At 39.5% G+C, this 15,534-nt stretch overlaps 1 protein-coding gene across 1 annotated transcript in view; it reads right to left on the reverse strand.

Annotated features, from left to right (window-relative positions):
• LOC129944029 (serine/threonine-protein kinase Smg1) overlaps positions 1 to 12,562 on the reverse strand; it is a 36,536-nt gene extending 23,974 nt beyond the window's left edge. The window contains exons 1-4 of the mRNA XM_056053185.1: positions 11,973 to 12,562; positions 11,538 to 11,916; positions 2,747 to 6,318; positions 531 to 2,683 (exon numbers count right to left, since the gene is read on the reverse strand). Coding sequence (XP_055909160.1) covers positions 531 to 2,683; positions 2,747 to 6,318; positions 11,538 to 11,916; positions 11,973 to 12,381 — 6,513 coding nt within the window. The 5' untranslated portion in view covers positions 12,382 to 12,562. The remainder of the gene's footprint in view (positions 1 to 530; positions 2,684 to 2,746; positions 6,319 to 11,537; positions 11,917 to 11,972) is intronic.
• Positions 12,563 to 15,534: the final 2,972 nt, after the last annotated feature.

Genomic DNA, 15,534 nt, shown 5'->3' on the forward strand with positions numbered 1-15,534 from the left:
CAAAAATATGTTTTTCGACAAAACAGAAGTCGAAGAATCCAAGCAGCAGGTACATTGTTGTTAGAGTTAAAATTGGCATCTTTAAATATGGATGTTGCAGCTTTCTTTGGTAAATGGCATATATCAGAATTTTCGTCGTCAAGATCATCGTATTTTCGTTTGTCTAAGGTTATTGTTTTTCGGTAGTTTTAATTATTTACTATTTAATAATGTGAAATTTGACAGAATGCATACTTCCGCATTTTTTGGAAGTTGAGATATCTAAAGTTGATAAACTCTAAGTTGAAAAAGACAACTTTGTTTGAAGTAAAATTTAAATGAAAGTTTGTAAAAGAAGCATTTAATCATAAATTTAAAGAGACAAGCTTCCAAACTTATTTTTACTTATTAAAAAATCCATAAATGCGTATTTTAGGTTATTTTTGTTGAATCTTAAGAAAAATGCGCAAAAGGGTAATTTCTTAGTTACTTAAAGTACTTAAAGGTTCCGATATAAATGTTAGCAAAACAGAATATAATATAAAACTCACCTCTGTCCCGGTAACGCCAAGAGCTTCCTCCAAGTTCGGTGTCATCCGGAATGGCACCTTCTCTGGTACTCGCAATGTCTTCCCCTTCTCGAAACAAACATTATAATCGATATGCACAATTTCGCCCGTAGTCAATTTCACCAACACATTGTCCAAATGCCTGTCACCGAGTCCAATGACATACCCAATAACCGATGTAACAGCTACCGATAGAGAATACTTTCGAATGGACTCACGCCAAGTGGCACAATTATCACTGTGACACCACAACTCCTTGGCAAGCAAATCACGAGGAGTTTCTTTCGAGAGTTCGTCCAAGACCTGACGTAGAGTAGCTAGAGGCCAAGTCTTGCGACTGTCTGTAACTTTGATATTCTTCTCTGCCAGCAGAGGACTCAATTTGCTGTAGAACATTTCAGAGGGTCTCAGCAACACTCCATTTCGATCCTTACTGGCTGCTTCTCGTTGTTGCCATTTCTTGTAGATTCCAAAAAGGGGAGTGACACCATCGACCCAACTGATCAAACCGGATTGTGGACCCAGGGGAATCACCGAGTAATGGTGAGCCCGATAGACATTGGTGTTAGTTCGAGCCATCATGGAATTTGATATCGACAGGAACTGCATGATGCGTTCGTCTAAATGAAGATCTTCTAAGCCCTTGAACAGGTACGTGTACCTCTTGCCATTGCTTCCGAAAAATGCCAGCTTCTTGGGTTTGGTTTTAGTTGGCAGGATGTAGACTGTGTTATCCACGGCCTTAATGAAGATCGGTTCGTTTTCAGTTGTCTCGACTCCTGGCATGGAGATGGCAGTATTCCGCATGTTAGCCAGCACGGGACTGATATCGAGCATCTTGAGCGCTGACTGCGAGTTCTTTTGCAGACGCTGTTGGAAAATTGTGTACAGTTGTTTGAGCTTCTGCCACGATTCATTGACTTTGGCCAAATTCAGAGGTTTGTTCAACTCCTCGATGGTAGTCTCAATGATGTTTGAGTATTTTTCTTGGAAATTGCGCTCATAGTTGGTTTCTGCCGGCTTCGAGGTGACGGCAAACAATTTTTTGAGATCATCGGCGATGTGAGTCATAAGGATGGTGTGTTTCGCATTGAGGCTGGAATAATTCTGCATAGCCGTGGGTTTCTTGGCCTCCAATTCCAGGGCGTTGAACAAATGAGAATACTCGTTGTACAACTGCGTGAGAGAGTGTATCCAGAATTCATCCCACAAGAGGGTGACGCGTTTCAACTCGCGAACTAGCAACTGCACCTGTTCCACAGTCTCGGCAGCCTGGTTCGATAGAGTTGTGAGCAAGGAATTAAAACAATAGGTGAGTGGGTTGAGCTCATCGTTTGTGGTTATCTCGTCTTTTTTGTGTTCTTGGAATGCTCCTACCACAGCGGGGAATATAATCAAGTGAGGAGTGTCTTCTGCCACGCGACAGAGCAACTCCGAGACGCGTTTCCTCACATACGGTTCATGATGATTTAAGCGACTGAATAGTTGTGGAACTATAACTTTCCATGGTCGCGTCGGAGTGTAACTAAGACCTTCCTCGAGGACTTCTTGCAGGCCGAAGGCATGCTTGACCACCAAACGCAATAGTCGCAGAGTCGCCGTAACCAACGAACAATCGCCTGACTTGGCATCATGACTCGACGACAAACTGAGGTACTTGAAATAAGCCTCTGCTGCCATCTCGTAGTAAACGTAGACGCTCTTGTGAGCCTGCCTCCAAATCTGAATGATCGACATTATAGCAGTCACTGGCTTCTCCTTGAGGATTGGAATCTTCCTCAGCTGATTCTCAATCAATTCGGTGGAACTGATTTCGTTGGCTTCTATGTCCTCGTCTTCTGTGGCTGTGACTTGATGTTTGTCCAGAACTTGGACAATAGCGGCAACGTCATCGTCGGTTATATTTGCAATAAATTCTTTGATGAGTTCAATGTCTCGCTGAGACAAACCAGCCTTGTCACAATTGTCTTCGGTCTTAGCCTCGACCAGTTTCTTACCCCACCTGTAACACCAATTGCCAAATGCTGACCATGATCTTCCGGAGTAGTCACATTGCAGGACACTAGCTTGGATGAGTTTCCCAACAGCCATATCGATTGGCGGAATGATTTCATTGAAATCTTCATCGGGATGACCTGAAAAAGATGAAAATACAATTAAACATCAAGGAGAGGATAAACCATTCAACACAAACTAACCCGAAATATCCGGAACACTGATGAGAAGATTCCTCAAGTGTTGTTGACTATTGCCGCCGTTCTTGTCATCGAGTAAAAATTCATCGGAAAACTGCTGGGGTAGCCATTCGCTCAGAGTAAGCAACATTCGAGACACAGTCTCGGGATATTGCGTCGCTTTTTGTGTCGAAACCTGCTCGATTACTTGCAGACAACAGGCAGACGCCAATGCCACAGCATCACCTTGCCGCTCGACATTCGTGTACATGCACTTCGACATCTCACTGAAGCCCCTCAAGATCTCCGTATCGCCAATGTCAAGTTTGATTTCATTTTGCAGAACACTCGTGAAAAGTTCGTCGATATTCTTACCCACGCCTTTAACTTGGAAGAACCGTTCCAACTCCGAACGACATAGCTTATGATTCCCGTCCTTTCGGGCCACTGAAGCCACATTCAAATACATGCTGTGCTTGATGTCACTTCCTTGTTTGCGGGCAAAGAACTGTGCCCAGTTGACACACTTGGTGAGGGTGGCCGAATCTTCGGTGGCCAAGTATGCGTCGAAAGTGTCGCATGCGTCGTTCTTGTCCTGCAACTTGCACGCCACATGATTTAAAATGGTAAAGTCGTGTAAATGCTCACTGTATTGCTTCTGCATGCTCTCCTGCAATCCAGCTTTGATGAGCTTCGAGCAAACGGCCAAATCACTTCCGTCCCCACTTAAAGTCGACGCAGTGAGCGTACTCCGCAGGGAACTCAACACCTTGTAGCAAGAGAAATTCGAGGAGAGTTCTTTGGGCTTCGTTTCGAGGTTCTCCCATTTGGAGAGCTCCAGCACCGAGATGTCTGCGTTGTAGTCGTGGTACAAGTTCTCCATGACCTCCAACTGGTTGGGACTTATGCCGAAGACCGGCAGAGTATCTCGCTTTTCAGACTGCACATCGCCCAAATGATTCCTCAGCCGAACCCACTGATTTGTAAAATACAGACAGTCGAACATTTGATCGCCCAAGAACTCCCGGACGTGACTGTCGATCTTCTCGTCACTGGCCAGCACACTCGCATAACCATCGGCTGCGACCTCTCGACGTCCAGAAGCGTGTTCAGATGCGTACTTGATCCATTGATAGCGTTTGCCTGTTTTCATCTTTATCCAAACGTACAAACCCTGCAGGGAGTCGGGTTCCTTACATTTGAGCAGAGCCCAGACCAGAGACATTACGGTGTGGTCGAAAATCGTGTCACTGGTCTTGCCTGATGTGACGAGACTCCGCAGCATGGTTTCGGAATAGCGAACAACCATCTGCGGTTCCATGCAGTGAATGGCTATGAGATTGACTGCCGTGCGGATGCGATTGAACCACTCTTTGCAGGTGGGCGTATTCACACGGAAGAACGTCTTGGCCGGCTTTTCTTGCGCCTGAAGAGCGAAGGCAGTTCCCTCTGCCGCGTTGTAAATGCACTTTTCCAAGCATTCCAAGAATCCTAGAAGGATCCTAGCGTGTTTCTCGTTGGCAATTAACTCAGCATCGCTCTGGACCTTGGAGGAGTCTTTCAAAGCCAAAACTCGGGCATACTTCATGATGATCGATTCAATTTTCAAGAACGTGTCCTGAGGCTTTCCCAGCTTGGTTCTTAGCTTGTTCTTCACACAATATCTCGCTGCTTCCCATTGGATCCATGAAATGAGCATATTCTGATTGCCCAGACATGTTCGAAAGTAGTCAGATGCTTTTTCACGAAGTTCTGCTACCCAGCACTTTGGAAAGATGTCTTTTATGAATCTATCAATCGTCGTCGTGCACTCGCTGTTGAGTGAGACTTTGTCTATGAACTCCGGAAAGTATCGCTCCTTGAGGCCAGCAGTAAACGCGGTGGATATGTACCATTGCTGCAATTCACTAGCTTTTGTGTGTTTCAGCTCGAAGACTCCCAAGTCTTGATCGGGGTTGAGAAGAGACACATTAAGAGGCAGACGGCCAAAAACTCCACAGTAGGTCTCCCTTACACGAGCGTTTGTCGACTGCAGGTGGCTAATCGAGGCTCCTCTGATCAGCATTAGGGTTCTTGATTTTAGGGTGTCATAGGTTTGCAGAGTCGCTATGCATTCAGCACACTCGACTGGCTGCAGAATCGATGTCGTGCAGAGGGAATCACAAATCTCAATGAAAGGTTGGTGATCTTTTAGGAGGTGTGCGCTTTCTTTGCACTCCTTCAGCAGGTTGTTCACCCAACTTAGAATGATTTTCAGATTGGTCTCGGAGAGATGACCAGCTTGGGTTAGGACCTCAGCCAAAAACTGCAAAATTCGGCTGAAATTTTCCGACGTGGGACTGGATTCATCCAGAGACAGCTTCGCAAATAAATTTTCCGTCAGCAAACGACTGGACATTCGATAGTTGTGGTTCTTCTGGCAGTGAGCCGCCAGGAGGCTTATCAAAGCCGTATGAAGAGTTGGATTGGTTGACCAGATTTTCATGTTGGTTGATTGGCAGTTGGTTATGAGTAGTTCCAGAATCGATGGATTCAGAGCGTACATCCCAATTATCGAGGAGGTCTGTGTGGCAAGATTTGCCAACGCGGAGAAATAGAATGTCAGAACAGACTCCGCCTGCGGTAAGGTATACACTCGTGGAAGACCATTTTCTTCTGTGCTCATCGAATCAATGGACACCTCCATGTCCATCAGAATATGACGATAGGCCTCGAGCAGAAGTGGCACATTCTTAATCATCAAAATTTCATGATAGATCTTCACCAGAAGCTTGAAATTGCGATCGTTTTGAGTGAGCTTGGTGCGAGTCAAAAAGTTGCCATCCATTTTCAGGAGCGTCGAAACCAAGTGTATTGGAGTATTTGCTTTCAGTTGGTTGACTATGGTGAGGACGAGAAATAGTAAACTGCCGACCAGAGTAACATCAAATCTGTCCATGTTGTTTATTTCGATTTGAATAATGTCCTCAATGTTTTCGATGAGCATTGGGTCCTCCATTTTGTTGTAATTGCTAAAGATCAACGTGAAGAACTCATTCACCGAGTAGACTGTTTCTCCGCATGAACTGTTCTTCAGACTTTGCTTCGCCGCAGAGGTAATAACAATGACGGCGGTTTTTAGGAGATTTTTTCCCACGGTAAAGGCAATGAATTCCTTTGGAGTGGCCAAAGATTTCATGATGGAATTGAATGCTCCAACAAATGCCCCAACGCTCAGTTCGGGACTTGCCAGGGGAGATTTGTTCAGGGAATTAATATCGTCGCATGCTGCTTGAATATCTTCGAGAAATTGTCCCAGCAAACCAAAAGTGAAATCTAATTTTTTTACAAAGTACTCCGAGAGACTCTGGAGCACAGTGGAGCAGTAGTGTTTGAGGGATTGTGATTGTTCAGTTTCCAAATGCCAGCCGACGATTATATCCACAATGTCGGTGAAGTGTTTTTCGAAGGAACGTTTGTAGTGTTTGGAGAATTCGACAATTGTATCGCTTACTGCCATGAAATTGTCAACAAGATCGGCATTTTCGAGGTATTCTTTGAGGATGATTAGCATGCGTTCGCTGTAGACGGATAGGTCTTTGTTGATTGCATCACAGCTGAAAAAAGGGAAGCATAGGAAAGGAATTATGAATGGTCTATACATTTTGTTGTTTTGCATAGTTGAAGTGAAAGGTATCACAATAAAATGTTAGTTTTTAAGGTCTTAGCATAAACTGAGAGCCCAACGCTCTGTTTGCCTAGATCTAAGCTGATTAATTCGTACGAACCCAACTGCGGCACTGCACACTCTACTTTATTTCACCTTGAGTAAGCAAACTGTTGCAAGCACTGCTATTGGCCTCAAATCTTCATCTGATTAATCCGTAATTTTTAACTTTTTAGGAAAAGGAAAAAACTTAACCATAGTTGCATTAAACTACAAGATCTCTATGCCATCCAGATATTTCTGGGAGGATAAGGCATTCTGGAAGGAGAGTCGATTTATTTATATAATAGTGGATCAAAAGTTAGTTATAGGGTTGGCAGAGGAGTGTACTCAGAACAATTAAAACTTGGCCTCTTCCTAACCAACTATTACAGCGTGTTTAGAGGAAGAACCTTTGGCAATAAAAGAAATCTTGTCATGATGCTGAAAGGAAACATGGTATCCGGATTTTCTCAGATAGTCAGGCTGCTAAAAAATCTATGGATTCGGGGTCCATAAAACACCCAAACAGTCTAAAACTTTCAGTCGTGTCTTATGTAAAAGACACAGTACTTCAACATTCACCGTTTTGGGTCACAGGGCATTACAGGAAGGTGTTAAACTGATTAACTTGCCTAACACTCTATATCGCTGCCCATTTCACCACGTATAGCTAATTCTAGTATGCCCTTTTTTATTAGAACAAGATGGTTTAAAGTGAACAAATACTGTGAGGAATAAAACAACCACCTTTTATGCAATTAAACAGATTTGGCCTACCCTGATTAAAAACGGTCCAAATGCCTCAGATTTTCGAGCACATTCCATATTGCCTGTTAATTGGCACATTGTCTAGTCAAATGATTTTCACAGAAGCTATATGGACAAGGAGCAGTAGGAAACAATTATTCAAGGAACTCTATTACACATATCGAAATGATCTTAGGCAAATGGAAAGTAGTATCTTACTCTTTGAACAGAGCTCTGGTTGGTTTTATTGACCTTAGAAGAAAGACAAAATTGACAAATGGCCTTATTTTGCCTATTCCTGACAGCCTGTCACGCAGTCTGTAATAACGCCGACAAAGTGGCAATTCGCAGCACCTGTATTCGTAGTCGACTCTCTGGATTGTGCATTTACATTTATCGAGTTGGAAGAAACGCTGAAGACGCTTAAAGACGGAATAGCAGCCGGTTCGAATGGTTTTCCAGTGGATCGCGCTCTTGAGCACCTATATAGAGGAACAAGGGCGGCTGAATTGACAGGTGAAGAACTCTCAGCCTGGTTTGAAATCTCATCGGGAGTTAGACAAGGTTGTACATTCAGCGATACCTTGCTTGCATTATTCATTGATGACCTTTTAGACTACCTGCCGGGTGGAGTGGAATTCGCAGGGATGCTGGTTAAGGCACTTCTTTTCGAGGATAATATACTCATGTTTGCGCGTTCACCGGTATTGACAGCAATGGAATTCATAGTAAATATAGATAACTCGAAGGTAATGGCAATCAAAAGTGGTGGTGGACGTAATGTATCAAATGAAAAGTGGAGCTATAATCGCTAAAATATAAAATGTGTGCGAGAATGCAAATATCTTGACCATCCTGTTACAAATAATTTAAATATGGATAAACACTTGAAGGAGAAATTGGGTAAGGCTAAAACTGCTATTAATATGACCTGGAAACAATGCTTCATGATGTGTATGTATAGCACATAGTAGCAAGTTTAAAGCATTTGAAGCAGTAGCTGAGCATACTTTTACATATATAGATCGCAGGTATGGGGATGTTAAAAGTACAATTCGGTTGAAAAACTCTTAACGCACTTTATGAAAAGAATATTTCATTTGCCCAAAAATACGCCAAACTACGTAATAATGCTGGAAAAGGGTCTCTCTCTTTTGTTTATAAAAGTATTGAAGTTGCAAGCTGACTTCTTGCTTAACGTTTTTAAAATGAATGACTCACGGCCATAAAAGCCATTCAAGATCAAACAGTTCGTATCGAGAGTGGTTAGTTCTTGCTGAGGAATGTCGAATTAATTTTAATTTAATTATCGAGGATTTAACAACCACTAACAAAATCTTGTATGAAGTCATTTTAAAGGTTGATGAGAAATCTAGAGCTTAATATATTAACTTACAGTAGATTAAATTATAACCTAGCAGAGAACAACTATTTTAAGGATTCTAATAATGTCCGTGTGATTTCTATGATGGTCAAACTACGTAGTGAACTAATAGATTTAAATTTCATTTCACACAGACCTGATTTACCCCTAGAGTGTAATATGTGCAACCTATCAAAAAGAGAGGATACTGTCTACTTCTTGGGAAAACTTTTTATCGGAAGATCAAGTGGTCACATTTTCTCATACGCCACAATAATGCTCTGTCCTTATTTAGAGTTTCTTTGCTTCCTTTCTTTTTAAGGAGTCTATTTCATTTTTTGGAATCCACCATACCAATAAAGTGAGACATTACTAACTCATTCAGTATACCGACACATTCCGATACCAACTTTAAGCTGATAAAGGTATAAGTCTTTAGTGTTTTTAATGCGGATTGGCTATTTTAGTTTCGATTGTCTTTCGAGATTACAACAATCGCATTTGCCGTAAAAAAAGCCCTCCTCTTCACATTGACGAAGACTACGTTCACTTTGAAGTTAAAAAATAAACTATGGGGGATTTTTTGTCGATCCCGATATCCCTTCAACTATTCCAATTATAAATAAAGCTACTGGAGCTGACGACATCGCTGCCGAACAATTTAAAGCAGCTGGCAATGAATTGGTAGGGAGCATGAACTAACTCATATGCAAAATATGGTCGGAAGAAAGCATGCCCGATAAGTTGAATCTCAGCATAGTGTGCCCGATACATAAGAAAGGAGACCCTCTAAATTGCGCCAACTACAGAGGCATCAGTACCCGTTACATTGCATATAGATCTTCTCTGCCGTATTATGGGAATGTCTGAAGCCGTTCGTCAACAACCTGATTGGTCCTTATCAGTGTTTCTTCAGACCAGTTAAGTCCACTATTGACTAAATATTCACACTACGGCAGATCTTGAAAAAAAACCAGGAACTTCAAATCGATACCCACCATCTCTTTATCGATTTTAAAGCCGCGCATGACAACGTCTATAGGGAAGAGCTCTACAGAGCAATGTCTAGATTTGGCATCCCTGTCAAACTCGGTCGGAAAAGATCTCACCGATGCATTTGATGTGAAAAAAGGTTTTAGAGAAGGCGACTTCTTCAACATCGTTCTGGAAAGAATTGTGCAAAACTCAACCGTCAACACTAGAGGCATAATCTTCCAAAGGTCTATCTTACTACTCGGATACGCAGATAATAGTGACATAATTGTAAGATCAAAGCGTGATGTCAGTGGAGCGTTTTTGCTGTCATTAAAAAAGGACCTTGAACAACGAACTCTTGGACAAAACGTCACCATGGACAGCTATAGCTTTGAGGTAGTTAAGGACTTTGTCTACCTAGGCACCGCTATCAACACAGACAACGACACCAGCGCTGAAATCAAACGAAGAATAACTCTTGCAAATCACAGCTTGTTTGGACTTAGATGGCAATTGAGAAGTAAAGTCCTCTCTGGAGCATCTAAGATCACCATCTATAAGACACTCATCATCCCGATTCTTATTTATGGCGCTGAAGCCTGGACCCTGTCAAAGAAATATGAAAACGTCTTAGGATGCCTCGAGAGAAAAATTTTTCGTACGGGCTAGGGACCGAGCTAGATGGAGAAGTTTGTTGGGTGAGGCCCTAGTTCACACAGGACTGTAGCGCCACCTTAAGTAAGTAAGTACGGGCTGTACAGCGACACTGACCTAGTTAGCAGAATTAAAGTCCATTAAAGTCCAACGGCTTAGATGGCTGGGTCATGTAGAGCGAATGGACATCAACGCTCCAGCCCGGAAGGTCTTCGAAAACAATCCCGAGTGACAGCGCAGTAGAGGAAGACCGCGATTCAGGTGGCGCCCTCAGGTCGGTGAAGACCTCAACCAACTTGGCGTGCGAAACTGGAGACAGCTAGCCCAGGTCCACCCCGAAATGTAGCGCCACCTTAAGTAAGTAAGTATTCCAATTATATCGATTTTATTGAGATCTATAAAACATTTTGCCAACACGGTACTAAAAGAGAACTTAAGCCAATCTTATGAATGATACAAAGTCCATTTATCAGTTTCCGCAAATACAAACAAAAATAGAAGCTCATTCCACCGCTGTCACTCCTTTTACTCATTGGTGAAACTTGAAATGATTCACAAATCGTTTCCAACATAAGGATTGCCAAATTGTTCTCAATAAAAAAATATTGAAAAGCATAATTCATTTACCCTAAACAATAAAGCTTTCCAAAATTTAAGTCTACAATTACTAACCTCACGGAATTTGTGTTCTTCTTTGCGCTCATAGGCGCCGTTTGAAACAGTGTAAAATGAACTGTGTTAGGTAAGAAAACTATAAACAAATAGCAGTCAATTATTTGTTCACGAAAGCGTGATTAAACTTTATAATCAACCCATTCCCTCTACTAAGGTTATTCGAGACCTTTGTAGCTCTAAATTGAACTAGATCTGGATTTCCGTGGTAATAAAGAAGATATAATGCTTAACTCAGCTCTCGGTTTTGTTAAACATTGTTCAAATGAATTTTCTAACCCTTACGTTACTTAATTCAATTTCGTGACGCTTGTCCGTTTCTTTCTTGAACATGTTTCTCAAGTATGTTCTCTTTATCAAGACACACAAATATTAAAGAACGTTCAAAGACGTTTTCTTCAATTTGCCCTTCTAGGCCTACCTTAGTCTTATCTGCCTACTTATCAAATATGCCTTTAATTTTCATCATCTCAAGACTCTGGGAATTTTTGGCTCTATTAAGTGATCAAATCTTTACGACTCCATCTTCTTCAACATTAAACCTCACAATTTGAGAAATACACATTTTTTTACTTTCCTAACCTCTTTATAACATGTTTCGGAACGTTATTTTGAACGAAAACATTTTCGGTTCCCAAGTAAACTCTTCTTAGTCTTAAGCGAGAAAAAAACTCTTCCTTTAAAATGAAGTTCCTGAAATGCCAACAAATCCTTACCTGAAAATGGTCTTCAGCGATAACATCAAATACTTTTGAATGCTTCTGCTCGAGGCGTAATTCTTCACAATGTAATTCTTATAGACTGGAAAGTCTCCTCGATTGACATAGCCCATTAATCCAAAAATCATAGCCATCTGCCTTAGACACGGCACAGGAGCTTGTTTCAGTATGATGATGATTTGTTCGGCCAGAGTGTCGAATGACCGACAAATGTACTGCATGTTCGATTGGTTCCTCACGGCCGTCTCCAGTTTACCGCACAATTCCAACGCACTGGCGCTGGTGTTTTCGTCGAGCAATCTTCGGAGTATTTTCGATATTCGCATATCTTCACTCAAGAGCATCATAAAGGGGGTTATTTTCTTATTCCGGTTGGCTATAATTTAAAACATAGTTAGGAATCTGAGGTAGAATTTAATTATATAAACGAACAATTGCTGCTACTTGGTCCTGGAGCTGGTCCTGATCCCCGATGTGAATTTTCATCGGGAACAAAACGTTCGAAAGTACGTGAGTTGAAAGTTTTCGGCCCCTCAACTGAATCCATATCGTTGGCGGTGACAGAACTTTTTACCACGCTGCCGCCACTGTTCGTGCTCTGTCGATTGGGAAAGTCCACATTATTCGTCCAACTATACTGACCGTTCATCTCGGGCTTTGTCGAAGAGTGCTCCGCAACTGATTTCTTCACGGCCATTTCCATGTTAGCCAAGGATTTTGCGGGTCGGGAATTGAATATGGTGGGGAAGGCATAGTCTGCATGGTTATTCGATTGATATTGGTGGTCCTTGGAAATAATTCGCTTTTGTGGCACATTTTCTGAATCCGAATCTTTTTGCATTACAAATTTCAATTATTAAACGATACCATGAGTTAGTTTATATTTGTTTTTGATGTGGTTGTAATATTGATTTCGTTTAATTGTTAAGAGGAAGTTCTTTTTTTGTTAAGTTAAATTAAAGAAAATCTTTAAGTTCAAAAGAAAGAAATTCGCAGTTGTGACAAGCTGCAGTTGCTTCTTGCTTTTCTGTGATAGCTTGACAGTTCAAAGATAAATGACATGACAATGCTGTCATTAGGGTGATTACACAAGATCGCAAAAATCACTGTCATCTTTCACGTTCAGGTTATCAGAATGTATAATGCCCTTATCACACCTTAGAGTATTGTGTATCGCAAACTAAAGCGATATTCTGTTGCGGTCACTGTAATATAATATTGGAATTAGGGAAAAGTGTTTTATAATCGAAAGGGTTTTCTTTTTAACATTAATTGTAAACATAACTAATTTTAGTTGCTAAAAGCATTGACCTACTGGACATGGACTGCTAAAATCCAACATCGCGTTGATTTCACCTATTAATCAACGCTACTAGGTAAAGCGGAAATATGGAGAAACTTTTTAAGCTTGGTTTTTGTATTGATCTGTACATTTTGGTTAATAATAAATGTCCTAAGTTTCTTCAAAAAAAAGCTTGTTCATGCCTAGGAGCAAGAGATGGCGTTTTGAAATGTATTATTATTAACAAATTTACAAGATGGAAAGCATAGCGATTATTCAGAAACGAAAAACATGTGTCTTGTGTTATTGTAAGAATTTTACAACTCCTTATATTTCAAAATATAATAGATGCAATTTTGCAATAGTTTTATACTTTAACTATATCCAAAATCTATTGCAACAGAAAAATTAAAAGGGTATTTTAAATTTGTAGTTACACTTTTGACAATTCAAAAAATATCATTCAAAGTCTTTAGAAGCCGAGTTTCAGTTTTCAGTTTATTTATTTATAAAGCTTACACAGTAAGATAACAGATATCGCATGAATTTGTGAGAGCCTATGACTTAACTTAACAATGCAAAGTGAAGCAAGAATTATTACATACAAAAAAGTATTCAAAATCCAAAATTCGTTTTGATCTTTTCACTCCCAAAATTGGCTTGATTGAATAAAAGAGCAAAAAAATGTTAAAAAGTGGAAAGAAATGAAAATCATCATGATTCTGGATTTCATTATTGAAAAGGGAAATTTTGAAGTAGTTTTGAGAATCGTTTCATATTTAGACTTTTCCTAACACAAACAATTTATTAATAAAATATTAAAAAGCCTACAGCACAGATCTATTATAGTAAATGCCTGGACCAGTAACTCCTACATTATTGAACCTAAGTGAGGAGCCTGAAAACCTTATTTTTAAAAGCCAACGAACGCAAAAATAATCTGGTTTGGTCTGCTGAGAACTATAGCACTCGCCATTTACTGTACCAATAGCTCCTAATTTCCAAACGATTGATGAAGGAAACTGAACAGAAATATTAACACACTTTCACATTCTTAACTGTCAAACTATAGACCAGAACCATTGAAACTTACTGTTGGGTTAGAACTGTTGAGCAAAAAGGGGATATTGTACAAAGTTTAAATACTTCAAACAGAATTAAAAATATTACAAAGTTGCTAATAATTGACATAGCTATAATATCGTACGTTCTTTTTCCAACAATTGTTAAAAATATTAAACTATTGTCATTCCTAAACATTAAGATTGTTATGATGTGTATTAATATGATGTCATAACATCGTTCTTGAACTAATGCTGATTGTTGAAGTATCAAATAAAAGTGAAACAATTCACAACTCAGCTCGGGAGCTGAGTTAAAAGTGATGAACTGTCAAAGTGCATTATTTGCTTACAAAAAAAGTAATTATGTTTTTTTGGACTGCGTGAAAACAATGGCGCGATTAGTTTGTAATAAGCAATTTACTAAGAGACTCCAAATTTTAAAACGTTTCTTAGAAATTGCTAATTGCATTTTATGAAAAAAATGGAGCACCTAAACATGTCTAAAAAGTGACAGTTCGTTAAAATACTACTCTTAAACGAACCCATTTAATGGAATTTCCACTGTTGACTGGACTATTCTAATCAAAGTTCTTATAAGAATAGTTGCATACCAGAAATTTCTCGTTGGTCAAATGTAAAATTTGAGGAGTGGGGTTGAAATGCTTTAAGAGAGAAAGCAAACTGTCAAAACGTTTGGAAGATCATTGATACATAATGAATATTAACAAAAGTAAACCTATGGTTATTTTAAATAAAAAATAAAATTATTCCTTAAATTATGAAACTTAAAGGAGTTTTTTTTGTCTCAAAAAATCTCAAATGTTGACAATACAAATTTATTCTTCAGTAATAGATTTATAAAAAGATATATATTTTATCAAAATTAATTGATTAATTAAAGGAAATAGAAAATATGAAAAACATTCACATTTAGCAAAACTAAAATGAAAATAAAAGACAACCCTTAGTCAATAGGGTTTTTTCTGTCACTTATTGCTGTGAACGTCAAATAGAATTTGACAGCCAGCCCAGAAATCTACAGAAGAAATTCCTCGGAATAAATCTGGCAAAAAGGGGAAATGTTTTACTCTCTCGTGAGTGCTTTTTTTGAAAGAATGAGCACAACTTTTGAATTGTGGGACGACTTCGGACTAAAAATGACAGTCTGAAACTGTTTGAAACTATTTTGGAAACAGCTAATAATAAATAGTTGTCATATGGATTCAGCAAATTACTTAAAGTTAAAGTAGCGTGATTTTAACTTTAGCAAATTGTTAAGAGATACTAAGATGTTAAAATCGTTAAAAATAAGCGAAATCACTTTTTTAGCGTAGTAAATTTCTAAAAATGGATTAAACAATTTACTAAATTGTTTAAAATTTTGAGCTAGTAAATTTTAAAGCTATTAACCTTCTAATTCTGAAAAAAACTTAAGAATAGCTTCCATTTTTTTCTTTCTTTTTGTTTGCGGTTTAAAGTTGTACAAAAATTTTGTTTTAATTTTGATATTGGTAGATTGACAGATCAAAAATTTCTTACAATTGTCGTTCCTTAATAGCTGCGTTCAATCTCTTGTTGGATAGGGTATCTTGGATAGGTGGATTTTTAGATACGATGTTGAACGAGTTGGATAGCTCATCATTGTCTA

The sequence above is a fragment of the Eupeodes corollae genome, chromosome 2 (assembly GCF_945859685.1).
Source record: "Eupeodes corollae chromosome 2, idEupCoro1.1, whole genome shotgun sequence".
In the NCBI taxonomy this organism is placed as follows: Eukaryota; Metazoa; Arthropoda; class Insecta; order Diptera; family Syrphidae; genus Eupeodes; species Eupeodes corollae.